Source organism: Rhinolophus sinicus, linkage group LG10 (genome assembly GCF_036562045.2).
Source record: "Rhinolophus sinicus isolate RSC01 linkage group LG10, ASM3656204v1, whole genome shotgun sequence".
Lineage (NCBI taxonomy): Eukaryota > Metazoa > Chordata > Mammalia > Chiroptera > Rhinolophidae > Rhinolophus > Rhinolophus sinicus.
The window spans coordinates 74703914-74725041 of NC_133759.1; the positions used below are offsets into that span (position 1 = coordinate 74703914).

At 37.2% G+C, this 21128-nt stretch overlaps 1 protein-coding gene across 11 annotated transcripts in view; it reads left to right on the forward strand.

Moving 5' to 3' along the window:
* Positions 1-21128, forward strand: part of CDC42SE2 (CDC42 small effector 2) — a 107219-nt gene that overhangs the window by 63395 nt on the left and 22696 nt on the right. For 8 of the 11 annotated variants that reach the window (XM_019756133.2, XM_074313471.1, XM_074313466.1 and 5 more), the window contains one exon: positions 8506-8843. The exons of 1 other annotated variant lie outside the window; for it this stretch is intronic. In XM_019756133.2, the coding sequence (XP_019611692.1) occupies positions 8790-8843 (54 nt within the window). In that variant the 5' untranslated portion in view covers positions 8506-8789. Of the gene's footprint in view, positions 1-8505; positions 8844-21128 lie in introns of those variants that run through there. 2 more of the 11 variants (XR_012489771.1, XM_074313465.1) reach the window with 2 other exon arrangements.

Consider the following 21128-nt stretch of genomic DNA (forward strand, 5'->3'; position numbering starts at 1 on the left):
AAATTTCAGAAGAAACATCTTGGTAAGTTAAAAATGGCCACCACCATCATGGAGAGGGATAGGTCAAAGATTTGCCATTGTTAATAGCTTTTTATTACTCACTGATTTTTAAAAATCTATGTGCTTGTATTATTTTGAATAACAGTAAAGATTTGTTTAAATGTAAAAAGCATTTTACATGGTGGTTTTATTCTGAGAACTGCAGGTAGTAGGATAGAATTTGAATATGTATTTCTTGGTAAACAGTGCATGGTGTTGCCACCACCAAGAAGGGTAACAGAGAAACGTGGGGAAACAGATAGTAAATTCAGTTTTACAAATACTGTGTTTAAGGTACCTAGGAGACCACATAAGATGTTCATTAGCAGATGGATATATAGATTTCAATCCATCAACTAAAACATTGAGAACCTACTGTGTGTCACAATAAGCATTATTTCTAACTGGGTAGCTGAAGAAGGGTTTAAGGAGGAGAGTGGATAAAAAGATGGAAAAGGGAGAAAGGAAAAGAGAAACCAAAAGAAAGAAGGAAAGTAGCAAGAAAGGAAAAGGAGGAAGATTATTAGAGGGAAAGATAAACATGGCAGTCATTCTCATACAAGAGGGGAAGAAATGTGGGTAGTAGAAAATGGGAGAGTAGTTTTCATATATATTACTTTTCCTCTGCTTGTATTGCAAACTCAGGTTTAAGCCAGCATAACATTCTCTCTAATATCCCCTATCATAATGATATGTATGTATATGTTTTGTGTTAAATACTTGAGTTTTTTAAAAAATATTTGAGTTTTAATTAAGAAGGGACAGGAAGATGTCAGGAAAAGCCGGAGTAGTCTGTGAAAACATTTCCTAACTGCACTTAGAAACTATTAATGTTCAAGTCAATTTATAAAAGTAAACTTAAAACGATTTGGGATGATAGGTTTATAACCTGGGATAAGGAAAACCTTCTTAAGTGAGATGCACCCCTAAACCGAGATGAAAATCAACATTTAACTATTAGGTTGGTGCAAAAGTAATTGCGGTTTTTATTTATTAGGTTGGTGCAAAAGTAATTGCGGTTTTTACTATTTAAACTTTTAAACAGCAATTAAATTTTTTTATTATTTATTTTTTGTATTGGGGAAGGGATACAGGACTTTATTGGGGAACAGTGTGTACTTCCAGGCCTTTTTTCCAAGCCAAGTTGTTGTCCTTTCAATCTTAGTTATGGAGGGTGCCATTCAGCTTCAAGTTGTTGTCCTTTCAGTCTTAGTTGTGGAGGGCGCAGCTCAGCTCCAGGTCTAGTTGCGGGGGGGCGGGGGGGCAGCCCAGCCCAGCCCAGCCCACCATCCCTTGCAGGAGTCGAACCAGCAACCTTGTGGTTGAGAGCCCACTGGCCCATGTGGGAATCGAACCGGCAGCCTTCGGAGTTAGGAGCATGGAGCTCTAACTGCCTGAGCCACCGGGCCGGCCCTAAACAGCATTTACTTTTGCACCAAGCTAATAAATAAGACTAAAGCTTCCATGTGAAACCTATAAACAAAGTTAGAAAACAAACGTGACGCAACAGAGTACATGCAAAACTTGTACACTGAACTACAAAATACTGGATGTGCCATGGTAATGGATTAGAACACTCAATATTGTAAAGTGTAATTCTCTTCCAAATAATTATTGGAATAAATGTTATCCCATTCAGAATCACAGGACTTTTTTTTGGGTAGAAATTGGCAGAATGATTTCCAAATGTATATGAAAATGCAAAGAACCCAGACAATCCAAAATAATCTTAAAGAATAATTTGGAAGACTTACCACTACCTGACTGTAAGTCTTACTATATAAAACTACAGCAGTCAGGACAGTGTGGTACTGGCATAGGCATAGGATCAACAAATAGACCAATGAAATACAAGTGTAACAGCCCAGAGATGGACCCAAACTTGCAGTCATTTGATTTTCAATAAAAATGCAAATCAATCCAATAGGCAAGGGATATCCTTCAACAAATGAGCTGGGACGACTGGATATTCATGTCACTTAAGTAATCTTTGACCTTTACTTTTATATCACTAAAAATATTAAAGTAACTAAAAATGAATTATAGACCTAAAAGTAAAAACTAAAAGTTCTAAAAAAGGGAATAGAAAATCTTTAAATTTGGGGGATACCTGCAAAAATAAAATTTCGTAGAACAGAGAAAGCACAGATCATAAAAGATAAGATTGTTAAACTAGACTTCATTAAATTAAAAAAACCCAAACTCTTGAAAGATGCTGTTTTTAAAAAAAAGGAGCAATAAAGACCAGGAAAAAAATATTCACAATGCATATATCAAATTGATCTAAAATATTTAAAGAATACAGCTGAAAAAAAAAAAGTTAAAAAATGGGCTAAAGATCTGAATGTATCTAACCAAAGGAAATATATGAATGGTCAACAAGCATGAAAAGACTTTATATCATTAGTTATAACAATAGTGCAAATTAAAACCAGAGCGAGGTAATACTTCATTACCATTGTAATGACTAAAATTAAAAAGACTGGTGATACAGAGTGTTGGTAGGATGTGGAACAGCTGGAACTCTCATACATTGCACATGTGCAAAATGGTACAATTGTTTTGGAAAACTGGCACACAGTTTCTTATAAAGTTAAAAGTATACTTAACAATATGACCTAACAATTCTATTCCTAAATATTTTCTCAGGAGAAATAAAAACTTCTCTTTACACAAACACTTGTGCACACAAATTTGTAGCAACTTTATTTTTAATAGCCCCAAAGCTGGGGAAACAGTAAATACCGATCAACAGATGAATGGTTAAACAAATTGTACTGTACTCATATCTATATAATGAAAGTCTACTTAATAAAAAAAATTAATACAGGCAACATAGATAAATCTCAAAAACATGCTGAATGAAAAGAAGTCATATTAAAAAAAACTGCGTACTGTGTGATCACATTTACATGAAATTATAGGAAAGACTAACCTATTGGTCATTGCAAATAGAAGAAAAAAATTATCCCTTTTATTTCAATAGTTACATGTACCTCTGTGCCTTTTGTAATTGTTCAGGGAAAAATGGTGCGTTTAAACTTTGATTAGCCACAGAAAGATACGTTTGTGATAAGTACATAGTTTGAAAGCTCTTCTTAAAATGGGTTATTTTTTTCAAAAGGATCTTGTACAAATCAATATCAAAGAACCGGTTTAACAAGATTGGGGCACATTAAGTGCTGGTACAGCTATGAATAAGCTTTATTGGTAATTCAAACATGGTTGTTTAATAATTTTTGCATTTCTGGCAGAAATCTCTTTGGCGTTGAATAGAACTTCAGACCTCACCCCTCTCCCCCAACCCAACTGGAATAATTTTACCAAGTCCTTCAAAGGATGTTCACTTTCACTTGATTTTTTTTTTTTTTCCCTATCCCTGACCTTCATTACTCTACTGTGATCAACCAGAAATTGTTAGTATTTGCTTCTTTTACTTATAGTATTTCATTTAAATTGTTATCCCTTAAAAAATATATATGGAAGGGCCGGCCCGGTGGCTCAGGCGGTTACAGCTCCATGCTCCTAACTCCGAAGGCTGCCGGTTCGATTCCTGCATGGGTCAGTGGGCTCTCAACCACAAGGTTGCCAGTTCAATTCCTCGAGTCCCGCAAGGGATGGTGGGCAGCGCCCCCTGCAACTAAAATTGAACACGGCACCTTGAGCTGAGCTGCCGCTGAGCTCCCGGATGGCTCAGTTGGTTGGAGTGCGTCCTCTCAACCACAAGGTTGCCGGTTCGACTCCCGCAAGGGATGGTGGCTGTGCCCCCTGCAACTAGAAAATGCCAACTGGACCTGGAGCTGAGCTGCGCCCTTCACAACTAAGACTGAAAGGACAACAACTTGAAGCTGAACGGCACCCTCCACAACTAAGATTGAAAGGACAACAACTTGACTTGGAAAAAAAGTCCTGGAAGTACACACTGTTCCCCAATAAAGTCCCCCCCCCAAAAAAAAAATAAATATATATATATGGAAAATTGCAAAGACCATAAATAGCCCTAGAGGTCACTACTTTCCTGACTTTTATTATGATAATAATTTCCTTGCTTTACCTATGTATGCGTCTCAAACAAAATAGTTTTAACTTGTTTTTCAAATTTATATAAATAAAATCATTCCATGTATGCATATATTATTTTGTGCCTTGAGTCTTTCCCTCAATAACATGTCACTGAGAATTATCATCAAGTGTTGCATGAAGCTACCATTCATTTTAAAAAAAATTTTTTTTTTCATTCATTTTCATTCTGTGTAGTACTCTTTTGTATGAACATACCACAATTCATTTTTTTTTCATTTTCATTTTTTTCTGGATACACTTTTAGGTTGTTTCCTAAAAGTTTGCAGCTGTTATGAATTACTTGATCTTGCTACTTAATTCTGCTGCTTGCTATTTGAATTCTGATAAAGACAAGCATCTTATATCAGCATCGCTCTGTATAATGTATATGCTGTTGGCAGTGCGGCGTTGCATTTTATAACTGGTGACAGAGCCGGTCACTTGCCCAAGCTAACACACCTGAAAATTAGTGAGGTACTAACAACTGCCACAGATCTTTTATTTCAGAGTATGAATTCTGAACTTCTCATTTTGTTTCACACTAACTGAGCATGCTTCATACCTCAACTGAGTTAAAGTATTTCAGATTTTAAAAAAATAGTTAGACTAAAGGTATGCCTCCTTGTCCTGTTTTTGAAATCATGGCTTTATTATTGTTTCTTAGGCAGTTGGCCTAAAAAGCAATTTTATTAAATTGTAGTAGGATGTTAGAACATAAAGTCTTTACTTTGTCAGCAACAAAACTCTTCATACAGGTGTAAAGCTAGTATCTTCAGCATTTGATTTCGGTGTGGAAAGTGAGGAGAGGAAGCTGATGGTGGTTATTACTTTTGACCAGAGATCCTACAGTTACACTTTTTTACTCATGTCAGTCTCTTTAAAAGTTTAGACTAAGCTTTTAATTCAAGGAAGCTCTGCCAGTCACTAAATGGCCTGATAACTCAATTCAGGCTTTCCCAAAATCTTAGGTCTAAAATCTATGAGTTTGTGAAATGCTCTCTGGTGCTGTAGACCAGTCTGACCCCTTATTTATGTGTGGAATGTGCTGAGCTGTGTTTAAAGCTAAGTTCAGATGTTGATGTTGTTGGAAAGTGACACTCCTTTTGTTATCCTAAGATTTAAAAAAGTAGAAAGTTTTCTAAATGGACATGTTTTAAGGAACTTTCAGTTCAAGAAGTGAAAGTAATTATTAGTATATTATTAGTTGGAATTTTTTGTGACAAATTCAGTTCTTCTCTAAAGGTGTTTATAAATGTGTTTTAAGTGTATTTATATACACTTTTGAAAAAAATTCTGGAAAAGAAGTTTGTTTAGAAAAGGAAGAAGATGGAAAAATGGTATGACATTCCAAGGCATGTTTGAAACATTTTAAGATTTATGTATTTACTTAATAAATAAAAACCTGCGGAGTTGTAAACATCTCCTTGGTTTGAATATACATTTCAGCAGATCTATTGTCTAGGTGGAAATATTTAAGTAAAACTGTATATCCTTTCTGTTTCATCTATAAAAATAGAAGCTCAAATTACTGTATTTAAAACATTCTTCCACTAGACATTAAAAAAGAGGAAATATTCTAATGTCTTTTTCATAGTACATGGGAGTAGGAAATACATATTTTTAAATTCTCAAAGTGAGGTGTAGCTTTACTCTAAATGGGAAGGAAATTTGAATTTGGGAAAATGTGGGCTGATAAAAAGTATTATGGATTAGGAAGCTATTTACTGTGTTTCCCCGAAAATAAGACCTTGCCGGACAATCAGCTCTAATGCGTCTTTTGGAGCAAAAATTAATAAGACCCGGTCTTATTTATTTATTTTTGCTCCAAAAGACGCATTAGAGCTGATTGTCTGGCAAGGTCCTATTTTTGGGGAAACAGGGTATTAATTCTAAGTATTAAACAGAAGGAATATGCATTTAAAAAATACACCTTCCAAAGTAAAATTAATATTTGAAGGTGGTTTCTGGCAAAGATAATTTAGAAATAAAAAGGAAATTGCCTAGCTTTATATGTAAATGAGAAAGTATAATGTAATAAATCAAACAATACATTTTAAAGCATCAGATTTCAAAATCGAGTATATTTTGAAATACCAGAGTAGGTCCATATCTGTATGTAATGAAGATATGTACACAGATCACCAGAGTAGGTACATGTCTGTACATAGTGCAACATTGATGAGCATAAAGAATTTTCTGTTTCACACAAAGGCGTATTTGTTTCTATAGAATCGGTTAAGAGATTTCATTTCATAATGACTTCTTAATGGCAAGGTCTTTGATTCAGGGTGGAATTAAACTTGTTAAATAGCAACACTGAAGTAATCATGATATTGTGAATGTAGCCCTTTGCTGTTACATTCTTACGAAGAAGGAAATATGTGAAACATACTATTCTTTTGAGCTTATAAACTTCTATAGTATTTACCCAATTCAGTGGACAAAGCTGATTTCATTCGATACTGCCACTTCCTTGTTTTGGGCGAGATGAAGAATAGAATGCTCATCCCTGCTTGAAAATAAGCATCCCAGGTTCCACATTTTAACTATGGCAATAATATAAATTTTCTTCCTTCTGATCTTCCTCCTTGAACATATGCAAAAACTTAACATGCCATTTTCCTGTAGTTTGTTAGAAGACTTGTGCACTGGACTTTGTAGAACAGGGTCCCAGCTTCATACTTTATTACTACCCACATTCATACATTGAGCATGCATGTATTATCTTCACTGAGGATCTTCATCTATACAAATAAGTAACATTCCTGCCTTACCAAGTTCAGAGTCATGGCTTCGGGGAAAGCAGAATTTACAAATAGGTGATTTATATTTTATCACTTGCAACAAAAATGTTAACATCTCTGAATAATCAAATTAATGTGTCTTTGGTCTTTGATCTCTTTATTTCAAGGATGGCATTTTCCCTTTGTTCTACCTACCACCCTATCTTTTAAAATTTTATATCCAGTCTCTTGCAAACATTTTCTACATGTGGTGACTCTGCTTCTCTCTCGCCCTTCACTCACTTCTCAGCCCACTGCAATCTGATTTCTGCCCTAAAACTGCTGTAGCCAGGGCCACCAAGTGTCAGCAGCACATTCTAACGGGCGGTTCTCAGTCTGCTGTCTCAGTGGCAGTTAATACTGTTGCCCACTTCTTTGTTGAAACAGGCTCCAGTGACACCACATTAATTGGTTTTTCCTCCTCTTTCTTTCTGAGAACACCCAAAGCGCCTCAGTAGACTTCTCTTTCTCTACCCATCTTTTAAATGCTGCTATTCCTTAGAGTTCTTGTTGCTTCTCATGATAATGCTTTCCCTAGAATTTGGCATTCATTGCTTCAGTTATAATCCGCTGATGGTTCCAAGACTTCTCCTTGGCTTCAGAGCTAGCTGTGTACCTAACTGTGTACTGGCCGTCGTCACTTGAGGGTTGTAGAAGGCTGCAGGTGATATGAACCTACATCAGTGTAGCTTCAGGCTAGAGAGGGAAAACTGTTGCCTCACAAAACCAAACTTCAGTTGCACAGGTCAAACGGGTCGTAGGGATGACTGGAACCCGCCTTCCTCCTCTCGTCTCTGCCTGTCAGTATTATAATCTCAGAACCATCTTCTGCAGGAAGTTTGGAACATGGTTGGCTAGGGTCGACCTTCAAGTCCACAGCTTGTCAGTCAAGAAGAAAAGATAGGTGCACTCTGACCAGCTCCACATGGAAAATTGCCTGACATGGATTCTAACGGACTCGGCTTGGTTGGCCACCTGGGGATAGAAAGTATTTTGACTGACAATCATTCCAGTGGTGGTGGGAGCAGGGATCTAACGTGTCAATTCAACCCCCATTCATCTTTCATGTACAATTCTAATTTCAAACGAGGAGGCAATAATTTTGTTTCTAATTAGAAGTCCAATGCGCTATCCATTGCGCCACAGAGCCACCTTCTGTTTCTAATTATTGATGAGTTATAGCTGACTGATTATATAGGAAGAATTGATTGCTATGGCCCTTACTATCTGGGTTGTCTATGAGAACAAAGGACTCATCTGAAGAAAGCTATATGAAAATGATTGGTATTTCTTTTTGGAATTAGAGATTTGTATGGCAATCAAGGTGTTCTAACTAATGATTTTAAAAAATGTATTAGAATAATTTATACTTTATAGTCATAAAATAGAATGTTCTATGAAGACAAGGATTTCTTTCTTTGTTTGCCGCTATATCCCTAACAACTAATACTCAAAAAGTGCTTAAAATCTGTTGAATGACTATCAGTTTATTAAAATCTTGATTTTTTTTCGAGTGTTTACTTTTTGGGGAAATAGTCTTAATTTTATCACAAATTTAAGAAATAAAAGCTTTTAAGGTTAAGTAAAGTAACTTTTCTTTTCCTTTTCCTTTTTTTTCTAGACTACCTGTCATAAGCCCTGAGTCAAGACGATTTTTATACACCTTCCCGGTAGTTCCGAAACGAGTTTCTGTAGAACCACAAGCAAAGAAAGGAAATAGTCTGACTTTTTCTTCATTAAATTGACTGTATAAGATACTTGACTTCCAGGAACAAAACACAGAGAAGTAATACAATTGTTATTTGGCATCATTGGACATACGCCCTGTTGAGGAGCGTTTGTGAAGCTTCCTGAGCGGAGATTTGGAAACGCGCTTGGTGCTCACTTACACTTTGGACTGCCAGCATGAGCGAGTTCTGGCTCTGCTTCAACTGCTGTATTGCCGAGCAGCCTCAGCCTGTGAGTATGAAGTAACTTCACATGCGTACAGATTGGGTGGGGTGCTTATGAAACATACCACTGGTTCTCAAGTCGAGGGCAGTTCTAAGAGGTGTCACAGAGAGTAGTGCAGTGGAACTCAAAACATCTGGTTTGAAACAAAAAGAGAAAAAGAAGTGAATGTTTTTTGAGTAAATACTATGTGTCAAGAACTGTGCTAGACCTTTGTACATGACAGAGAAGGTGGTGCTCTTCTACCAAGTAGGTGACTTCTGGAGGAACAGTGAGAGGAGGAGGACATGGGGGTGGAAGATGGGACAGCCAGATCTCCCTCACATCCTTTGTGATTTACCGTCTCATTTTCCTCACAGCCTCTTCCCTTTGAGGAAGATACCATTATCTTTATCTTTCAGTTGAAATAGATTGTTTTTTGCCCAAAGTCACATACATAGTTAGTGGTCTTAGCTGACTTCTTTTTGGTACATGCCTCATTTTTTGTGCCTTCTAAACTATGCATACGTTGTTACCTCTACCAGACTCCTGCCCTCCAACCTCCAGTTTTCTGTTGTCTTTTTTTTGTCTTTTTTTCTGTTGTCTTTTAAATGCCTGGATCAAATGTCACATCTATAAAATCTTCCCCAGCTATCTCCTAACTGAGCTAATAACCTCATCTGTATTCCCACCAAATCTTTAGTTCATTTTTCTGTTACAGCATGGAACTTCTCGCATAGTGAATAACTGTTCTACAGTCTCTTCCACTACATTTGTAATTCTTTAAAAAGCCCTGACCTGGGGCGGGGCCGGATGGCTCAGTTGGTTAGAGCGCGAGCCCTGAACAACAGGGTTGCCGTTTCGATTCCCACATGGGCGAGTGAGCTGTGCCCTCCACAACTAGATTGAAAACAATGAGCTGCTGCTGAGCTTCCAGAGGGGCGGCCGGATGGCTCAGTTGGTTGGAGCGCGCGGGCTCTCAACAACAAAGTTGCTGGTTCAATTCCCTCATGGGATGTTGGGCTGTGCCCCCTGCAACTAAAGATTGAAAATGGCGACTGGACTTGGAGTCCATTTCTGAAATCTGTTATTTTGGTACATGTGTACCTGTGCCACTACCCCGGGTTTTTTTTTGTCTAGTAACAAATGTACTCATTATTTATTTATTTATTTATTTATTTATTTATTTACTTTTGATTAGTTTTAGGTGTACAAAGCAACATAATAGTTAGATATGTACACCCCTCACAAAATGATAACCTCCCTCCCCCAAGCTACTACCCCTCTGACATCTTATATAACTGTTACAATACCATTGACTATCTTCCTTATGCTGTACTCCACCTCCTGTGACCATATATATATATATATATATGTACTTTTTTTTTCTTTCTTATAGTTGATATACTACCATACTGATGTATTTTATAATTTTTTTGCGGGGGGTAATATTGGGGAACAGTGTGTTTCTCCAGGGCCCATCAGCTCCAAGTCTAGTCGCTGTCTTCAATCTTAGTTGCAGGGGGCACGGCCCACCATCCCATGCGGGACTTGAACCGGCAACCTTGTTGTTAAGAGTTTGTGCTCTAACCAGCTGAGCCATCCGGCCGCCCCTCTAGCAACTCAGCAGCAGTTTGTTGCCTTCAATCTAGTTGTGGGGGGCGCAGCTCACTGGACCATGTGGGAATTGAACTGGCGACCTTGTTGTTCAGAGCTCTACTATACTGTTTTAATTGTTGCAGTTACGTAGTATATATTGCTGTGTCATGGAAGAATTCTCTCTCATAGATCTTCTTTTTCAACTGTATTAAGCTGGATTGTTGTTATATGGATCCTTATGTTTTTCTTCATATCTTTTCTTTGAGATATTTCATAATCATAATTCTATAAGTGTTTACTTTAGGATTGCATTAAATTTAGAGTGTAGGGCCGGCCCGGTGGCTCAGGCAGTTAGAGCTCTGTGCTCCTAACTCCGAAGGCTGCCGGTTCGATTCCCACATGGGCCAGCAGGCTGTCAACCACAAGGTTGCCAGTTCAATTCCTCAACTCCCGCAAGGGATGGTGGGTAGCGCCCCCTGCAACTAAGATTGAACACGGCACCTTGAGCCGAGCTGCCGCTGAGCTCCCAGATGCCTCAGTTGGTTGGAGCGCGTCCTCTCAACCACAAGGTTGCCGGTTCGACTCCCGCAAGGGATGGTGGGCTGTGCCCCCTGCAACTAGCAACGGCAACTGGACCTGGAGCTGAGCTGTGCCCTCCACAACTAAGATTGAAAGTACAACAACTTGACTTGGAAAAAAGGCCTGGAAGTACACACTGTTCCCCAATAAAGTTCTGTTCCTCTTCCCCAATTAAAAAAAAAAAATTTAGAGTGTAATTGGGTGAGAATTGACATCTTTAAAATTATGAGTAATCCCATTGAGAAACATGTTTTCATTTCTATAGACCTTTTCACATTCTTTTAGCAAAACTTTAAAATTTCATCATGGAAGTTTTGCAAATTTCTTGTTAGATTTGTTCTAGATATTTTTTAGGTTTTTATTCCTCTTCTGAATGAATTTGTTTTTCTATTACATTTCCTTATAGATTTTTCTAGTATTTAGGAAGCTAATAATTTTAATACACTAATTTTTTATCCAGATACTTTACTGAACACTTTATATTTTCCAATTATCTCCATATAGTGACTTTTTAAAGCCCTTTTCTGATATCGAACCCTTTTGTCCTGTTGGTACCTTACGGCATTGATAAGACCTCCAGGATGATGTTGAACAGTGTCGGTGATGGTTGAGCATCCTTGGTTCTGTTGACTCTAAAGGGAAAGGTTCTAATTTAAGCATGAAAGGAATGTATATTTTAGTGAATGTATGTTTACGTTGAAGTTATTATGTATAATTTACTATCTATATTACCAAGGATTACATTTTCAGGAGTTTTTGAAGATTATGGAATACTTGAGTCCTATTGCCATATGACTTTTAGTATGCCTTGTAATTTTTTGTTGAAAGTCAGATGTGCTAATACTGGGTAAAAGGAAAATAGGCCTTTATTATGAGGTTTTATGCTTATCTGGCTAGGGGTTAGGCCATACAGTTTGCGGTAGCTGTAGGTATCCAGATAAAATTTTTTTCAGTGTCCTTGGTTTTGTCTTTGGGTTTCCCTAGAGACTTCTGTTATATGGGAGCCCTACTGATATGGCAGGAAGGTGGTGGGGGAAGGGAAGCATTACATGCTACTGTGCACAGGTTCCAGCCTTGTAGTGAGCTGTGCCCTTGTGCTGGGACCCACGTAAGTGCTTCTCAGTTTGGTTTTGTTTTTTTCCCCCTTAGTTGAAGGAAAAAGGCCAGAGGGTCTGGAGGTGGGTATTTCCCTTTCCCTACCTGGGAGGCTAGAGTTGCCTAGAATCAGATATTTTCCTTCCCCAGCACTGGTTAGTTTCTGGTAAACCCGCAGTCGTTTATGTTCTGGTAAAACTGTTTCTCTTGAGGGTAGGCATTGTTAAGAAGAAAGAATGCTTTGGCTTATTTAAAAACGGCCACGTTTCCCCTCTCTTTGTCGAAGCACAAGGAGATGTTTCTCTTATATAGACTTTGAGAACATGGTAGACTTCTAGAGGCAAAACTCAAGCAAGTGTGGGGCCCTCATAAGACTGGTCCCCCTGGAGTTTTTAACTAAAGCTTGTCTACACTGATCTTCTGGCAATTCATCAGGTACAGTTTAGGTTTAACTACACTGGTCCTAGACACCCTGGAGGTTTCTACTTACGTGTTTCTGCCCCGGCAAAGTATGACTTTCTGTATCTGCCCATCTCTGCAATTCTGAGGACAGTGGTTCTCTCTGTGATCCCAATTCTCTAATGGATCTAAGAAGAGTTGTTGGTTTTCACTTTTTCTTGTATGGATGGGAGTGACATTGTCTAGGCTCTTACATGCCAGATTGCAAACCAGAAGTCATACTGCCATATTTTTAAAGATTGGTTTATTTATTGATGGTATTTATAGTGTACTCTGCTCCAATATGTGATATAAATATACTCATCAATAGCTAAAACAGAAAGACATAGATTAGGAATTTAAATACCAGGAACATACGGCCTTAGAATTATAAATATAATCCGTATTATGGTTTTCTTTATATCTTTTCTTTGAGATATTTCATAATCATAATTTTAATTCTATAAGTGTTTACTTAAGGATTGCATTAAATTTAGAGTGTAATTGGGTGAGAATTGACATCTTTAAAATTCTGAGTAATCCCATTGAGAAACATGTTTAGAAATACATTTTCTGCTACAGAAATGATATGCAAGTTGAGTGTTTCGTGCACATATCACATGTCAGTATTGTGTTATTGTTTGTGTGAAATATTCCACAAGAATTCCATGGGCATCTGATTTCTTAGTCGTTTGGACTTGCTCAGAAAAATGACACAAGCTCAACAGGACAATGTGGTTATTTACTGCAGTGGGAGAACGTTTGTTGGCATCAGGAAAACATTTCAAGGAGGCACTAATAATTTATATATGTTTACAGTCATCAAAACCATACCCTCGCAGTTCTGTTAGTATGAAGAGTGCCTTATTTGAAAACTGCTTGGTCATCTCTAAATTTTTCTGAAGTGTTTACTGAAATTAAGTGCTGCATGCCATCTCTCCCACTCGTTCTTTACCACCCCTGCTCTCGCACATTCCATGTGTGAAAAAGGAGCAACCCAACATCGGGAAGAACATAGACTGCATTTTTCTGTGTAGTAGCATAAGAATCATACTTTTTCTTCCTACTCCATTTTAGTGCAGTACAATGCAGAGTATAATAGAGTTCCAGTTTTTTTGTGCCTTCGTAATCCACATCTTTTTAATTTACCGTAGTGTGAATGCTATAGTTGCTGTTGCTAGATACACCTAAGGCTGTAAATGTAAAGTTGGGTGGTGTCTTGCAACTTAATTTATAAAAATGAAAAGATTTGTAAGCTGTGTACAGGACTGCAGTGAATCTCAACTCACTTTCTCTTCATATTATATGCCTTCTCTATTTATTGCTTTGCCACATGGTACCGATAATTTATAATGCTATTTGTCAGGTGATGATAACTGCTTTGTGGAAAAAGAAAACAGGAAAAGAAGATAGAGAAGGAAAAGGGGTGGTATTGAGGGTGTACAGGGAAGGCTTCTCTGATGAAGTGACATTTAAGCAAGGATTTAAGGGAAGAGGGCACACAGACACCTAGGGAAGCGTTTTATTTTAGTCAGAGGGACTAGAGCGGGCAGAGGTCCTGGAGTGCAAAGTTGTACTTTTATGTGAGAGGAACCTTAAGATAGAGTGGCCTGAGCCAAAGGGACAGTGGTCAGATGTGAGGTCAGAGAGGTAGCTAAGGGTCAGGTCGTGTATGACGTCCCGGGCCAGGAAAAAACTTTGGGTTTTATTCTTTGTGAAATGGAAGAGCAATCATTGAATGGTTTTGAGCAAAACCCCAAGTGGAAGAACATAGCCTTTTTCCATGTGGTTTGAATGTAACAGCCCACACTGAGAGCTCGCATGATTGACCAAGTGGCACATTCTAGGCCAGTGAGTGACCTTGTCCCCTTCTGTGCACTTGCCAGCAAGTCCTGCTCGGCGTGTAGTGTGTTCGGCAGACGGGTTGCTATTCTAGATCGCCGTGGGTGTCCCGAAAGCCCCGAAGCCACTACTATAGCCTGAGAGAATGAACCGGCGCCTCTGAGAGGTGGCTGAGGAGACTAGCTGAGGGCATCCTGTGATTTCAGGGGACTTATAGAAAATGGAAGTGTGCTCGCTCTGGCGTGTGGTCCATCTCCGTACGTACTATGCTGTAATGGCCTCACATGGCACAGATTTTAGTTAGAACTTCCATTTTGAGGGGTCACATTCCATACACCATAAATGAGGTGAGAAGATAGTAGAAATGTCATCTTTTTTCCTTTTTCCTGAAAATAAAGTGCACGCTCTTGATTTGTCTAATTTCACACAAAATCACATTTATAACCACAGTCATCTCAAAACACTTAACAGATTAATGTACTTAATAAAAATAGAAAATTATCCTTATCAATTGAGAAATGAAAAATATTCCTACTTTTTAGAAAGGCATCAGAGAGAACCAATTCAAATGTTTTACCTGTATTGCTAAACCTAGAAATTTCTGTTTTATGCACTGGAACTGCCTGCCCTGCCTCAGGAGTGGCCACCGTTTTTCCTCATAGACAGTGTGGTGCATGGTCCTCCCATACATTTAATATCTTGTGGAGACAGGTGGAACTTGTTTATAGGTGCTTGAAGACAAACTGGAAAGGTTCTTGGCATAAGGGTGGATGGAAGGGTTTTAGCATTCGTGTCTTGTTGTTGTGTGCCCTTAGCCAGTCAGGAAGAGCTGGTAAGTTTGTGTCCATAGCATTGCTGATGAGTTCCAGTTGGGGAAGGGGGTAAGAAAGTAGCAGAAAGTCATTTATTTTCAGAAACTAGAATGCTTTTATAGGTTTGTAAATGTCAGATAAAATATTTTAATGCTTTTCTTAAATTGATCTTTATTCAGTTTGGATTGGTATGTTATAACCGTGTTTCCCCGAAAATAAGACCTAGCCGGACCATAAGCTCTAATGCGTCTTTTGGAGCAAAAAGTAATATAAGACCGGGTCTTATATTATAGTAAAATAAGAATGGGTGTTATATTAATTTTTGTTTCAAAAGATGCATTAGAGCTGATGGTTCTGCTAGATCTTATTTTTGGGGAAACACGGTATATATCTCAAGATGAGGCAAGCCATTTCTTAGCAAGCCATGTGGTTGCTGCCATTTTTAGTTACTTAAAATATGACGTCAGCATAAATAGTAATAATTCAAAAGTAGATAATAGCATCATGAATCCCACGCCCCATCTCTCAGCTTCAGCAGTTTCAGTTTTATGTGATCTTGTTCATCTCATTCCATCCACTTTTCCCTTTCCTGTATTATTTTGAAGCTAAATCCAAAGCATTGTATCATTTTCTCCATAATTATGTCAATATTTATCTCTAAAAGATGATTCTTATTTAACATAACCCATTTATTTAACATAATAGGTTATTTAACATAACCTATTATCATACCAAAAAATTAATTTAAAAGTTTGTTTTACATATAAGTGTAAGGTATAGTAAATAATTATGAAGGAAATATATTAAGAATCAAGTATTACTCAAGAAATGGGGCATTGCCACACCCCAGAGGCTTTTCCTCGTGTGCTTTTCAGTCGTACCCCTCCTCCAGCACCTGGAGGAGCCAGCTGCTCCCCCCCGGTTCTTACGGCGATCACCTCCTTGTGTTTCATGGTCTTATCATCTATTAATATATTCCTAAACAGGATAGCTTAGTTTGCCCGTTTTAACTTTAAATGAATGGAGTTCTAATGAATGTAATATTTTGTGATTTCTTCTTTAATTCAATATTAAGTGTATAAGATTGATCCAGGTATCTGAACATCATTTTTCTTGAACATTTTGTTGTATAAAACTATACCATGATATATTTATCCATTAACAGTTCTTTTGAAAATCTGGGTTGCTGACATTATGGGACTATTAAGAACAATGTTCTTTGTGTCTTTGTGTGTATGTGTTACCTGGTGAACACAGGGCCTGAGTTTCTTCAGGGTCTGTACCTAGGAGTGAAATTACTGGCTGAAAGTCGAAGGACATTCACTTTACCGCGCTAGAGCACATTGTTTTAAATTTGGTGTTACCAGTTTACCTTCCCACCAGTGAGTGTCCCAACCATTGTTTCATATCCGCATCAACACGTAGTATTTTCAGACTTTGAGATTTTTGTCAGTTTGGGAGGGAAATGTGGCATCCCTTTGAGGTTTAACCTTGCATTTTAATATAATGAAAGTGAAAAGTAACCTGACTTTTTGGATTGTGAGTCTTGGATTATGCACAAATTAGAGATTTCTTGAAATAAAATTCCCCAATTCAAGTGCCACACTTGTTCACCTACATATTCCATTCATATATTAATAATAGCATGAGATTAGTTCTTTCAGAGTACAGAGAAAGACACGTTTAGATAAATTGTGTCAAATTAAGTTAGTACATTATACTGGAGAAGCTTTCAATTTGCTGTTTCTAATAACTGTTGTAGAAATAGATGCAGTCAGTAGCCACCAGACATTCATGTCAGCATATACTAAATATAGTAGAACTTAATTTTAAAAAAAGATGAAAAACAAAAATAGAAAAATTTCCACTCACATCCCAGCAGACCATTTTGATCACCCCCTGGGGTGCAGACCATTGAATGCAGAGGAAGCTCTGGAGTTCAAAAACAAGATTATATTATCTTTATTGTGATAAAAATAATTACCACTAAAAGGAGAAGAAACCCAGGAAAATTTTTTTTGATGAACAGGAGGGAAAAAACCCATTGTGGCTAAATAATTAAAAAATATATATATATATAAAATATAAATATAAATATATATATATATATATATATATATATATATTATATATATATATGTATGTATAAAATAGGCTCCAATTAAATTTTTTTCACATATGATCCATATGATCATTAAAATATATTGTCTATCGTTATGTTCATAAAGAAAATCTTCCTCATCGAGGAGATCATGTTAATAGTCAGTGTGACTCCTAGTAACTTCCGCTTATATGAATATAGAAATATTTCTTAAAAGATTTATTGTTTTCAAGTCATGTGATCACATCTGGGAGATTGTTTATTTAGAAAACAGTCTTTACAAATTCTGTCATTTGTGTAAATAGCATGAAAGTCTGCATCTTTTCAAAATAAGGTGGTGAATTCTTAAAATGGCTGAAATAAAGGCATTTCTAAAACACCAATAGCGTTAAGTTTTGTTTTACTGATTCCTGGGTTTTATAAACCTAGAAACAGCAAGAATGAAGAGGATTAAGCCTCTATTTGTCTAGATTTAGTGTGGATTGTGTTCTGATTCTCACGTGGCCTGGTGCATACAAATAGGAAAGAAAGTGACACTGTTAAAGAATTCCAATTTTATTACTTAAAAAAATCAGAAAGAGAAAAAAAGTCAGTACTGGACCTGTAAAGTCTAGGTAATAAACTATTTATTGTTGTAGAAGAATAAAATGTTTATGCAAATTTTATGTAATCTGAGACTAAAGAGAAATTGTAATTTAAATAATTTCTGGGAATTTATGGTATAGTGGTATTTTAATAAGTATCTGGGACTGATATTTATGATGTCTATAGTATATTGAACTTTTTCAGAAACACTTCTTAAGAATCTGTTCATCTGTGATGTAGACACACATTAAAAACCATTGTTTTTTATCCTTCGTTGCCTTAAACTCATACAATGGGTAGATGATACTACAGATCAATTTTATTAGCAACCCTCATCTGCAAGACAAATTCTAAGATTGCACCTATACCTCCTTTAAGTACCTTGTGCTCTAAAGGTTGGGCTGCTTTCTTGTCACCTTTATATGTAATAAATATTCTGATTTTTTTTTACATAATCTATTTCAGGTGCTTATGCTCCATTTATTTTTGTAGGTTGAACTTTTAGTTCCTTGAAAAGCAATTTCTAATGCTTATCTTATATTTCTCCATTTTTGCAGTTGGGACATTATTTGTTTTTATTTGTGATTTATTTTCTATTTTCATACAATTTACAAAATTTTAGCTCCATTTTTGCAGTTGGGACATTATTTGTTTTTATTTGTTATTTATTTTCTATTTTCATACAATTTTCAAAATTTTAGCTCCAGTTTTGCAGTTGGGACATTATTTGTTTTTATTTGTGATTTATTTTCTATTTTCATACAATTTTCAAAATTTTAGCTCTGAAAGGCATCTAAGCAGACATCTGTCTAGTCAAATATATGTGTATACATACATATTTGGAAACTATATTAAGAAGTTAACTAGTAAACTAAGTTAAAGTAATGAATTAATGGCAGAGCATTTGCATTTTAAGATTGGTTTTCTTTTTTTTTTCTTTTTTTTCTTTGGGAACAGTGTGCACTTCCAAGACTTTTTGCACGTCAAGTTGTTGTCCTTTCAATCTTAGTTGTGGAGGGCGCAGCTCAGCTCCAGGTCCAGTTGCCATTGCTAGTTGCAGGGGGCACAGCCCACCATCCCTTGCGGGAGTCGAACCATCAACCTTGTGGTTGAGAGGAGGCACTCCAACCAACTGAGCCATCCGGGAGCTCAGCGGCAGCTCAGCGGCAGCTCAGCTCAAGGTGCCGTGTTCAATCTTAGTTGCAGGGGGCGCTGCCCACCATCCCTTGCGGGACTCGAGAAATTGAACTGGCATCCTGGCCCATGTGGGAATTGAACTGGCAGATTTCAGCGTTAGGAACATGGAGCTCCAACCACCTGAGCTACCGGGCCGGCCCCCAAGACTGGTTTTTCCCCCAAGACTGGTTTTCTTTATACTATGTGTTTCGGTAAATTTTACCCAAATGAAAACGAATACACTTATGGGATATGAAATTGAATCATGAGACTAATTTTGATAAGTTACAGTGAAATCTGCAGTATTAACATTTCAAAGGCTCTCCTTGCCACCTGTTGATTATTATCTGCCATTTTTATAGACCTTCCAAGCCCAAATACTTTTCATATATATTAACTTAATGATATTCATGCCTTCCATTCTAATTCCCTGTTTTGCTTTTCCCCCCATCACTCTTTGTCTTGTGTGGTTTTGATTTTGGTTTTATTCTTGCAGTATCTCCTTGGGGAGAGGGTACGTAATCCAGATAGGTCTGCATGCCTCTGTTATGTACATATGCATATATTTAAAATTTATTAAGATACTGGGAACAGCATTAGCTGTCTGTGAGTCCTGCACATACAGTAAACAGAACCTCTAAGAGGCTGTTGTTACTAGATGCCATCTTCTTGCCTACTGTAAGAGCAGATAAAATTAGTAAGAAACATCAGAGCTGTGCTTTCAGTAGAGTTTAGCTGTGGGAAATTGATCTCATTTTTAGGATCCCAGTGTTGTAAGGGTAGTTATGAAAAACCAAACAAGTTTTTCCCCCTTTTCATATGAGATCTGAATTTCTGTGGGCTTTAGAGTGATTCAGATATGGGTTTGAATTTCAGTGCCAGTACTTATTTACTGTTTGACCTTGAGCAGATTAATTAAACCTTTGCAAATAGGAATAATGATAGGAAAAATAGAAATAATCCTATTTCATAGGATTCACTATATTAAAGTAGATAATAGATGAAATATATTAAATAAGATGATTTATGTAAAGTGCTTAGCTTAGTACCTGGCATATGGTAAATGCTCTTATTATGGATGGATGTTGAGCTGATAAATTACATTTACCTCTCATTTTAAATAATGTGGGGTGTTTTTTGTGTTTTTTTTTTTGCTTTGTTTTGTTTTGATCTTCATTGGTTATTATCAAGTACATTCTATTTGAAATGAATAGTCCCTTCAGAGCTTGAAGGGTTAGTCTGTCACCAGAGGTGGTTTGGTTTTCAGTTACCAGGAAGAGAGATCCAGTCGTCTTATATAGGAGAGGACGTTGGACTGAGCACACACACAACCTCCTGCCTCCAGAAGCCCCACTTACATGACATTAAAGGAGTTTAAGAAAGCAAAAGGTATGAAAAGATAAAACCCACACACAAAAAAAGACAATGGGGCAAAGAGATAATCCTGGATGAGAGTTAATTAAAAAATGGATGGTAGAGAAGGAATTTGCTGAATGCAGCCACAGCCTAATTGTCTAAAGAGGGGGATACTGACAAGAAGAAGCCAGCATTCTTTCACTGCCTTCCTTGCTCTTGGAATGCCTACAACTAGGCTCGAATCCCTCAGACTGGCCTTCAGTAGATACATCTCTAGAGAAAGGACTCGGTCTACCTGGTGAGACCTGCAGTTGTGGGCTCCCCGAGGGCAGTCAGCTCACCATCTCATCACATTTCATTGAGCCGACTATTCAGCATGCATGCATGTAAGCCTCATTTTGACAGTCCACGATCACCAGACATGAGAAAAGTTAAAAGAAATTAACTGAATAAAAGAATTGAGGAAATAGGTGAAACAGGGAATGGGAAAGAACTGAAACAAAACAACATGAATATTCTTCATATGATTAAGATACTGGACTTATTAAACAAGAACAATGGAAACAAATGGAACAAAGGAAAGGAGAGCGAGAGAAACAGTCAAGAAGACACAGTGTTTGGAAATGGTAAAATGGGTGAAACAAAAAAGTCTGGTAGAAGGGCTGGAAGATAAAGAAATCTTCTAGTCCGGCAGAGAAAGACAAATATCATGTGGTCTCACTTATATGTGGA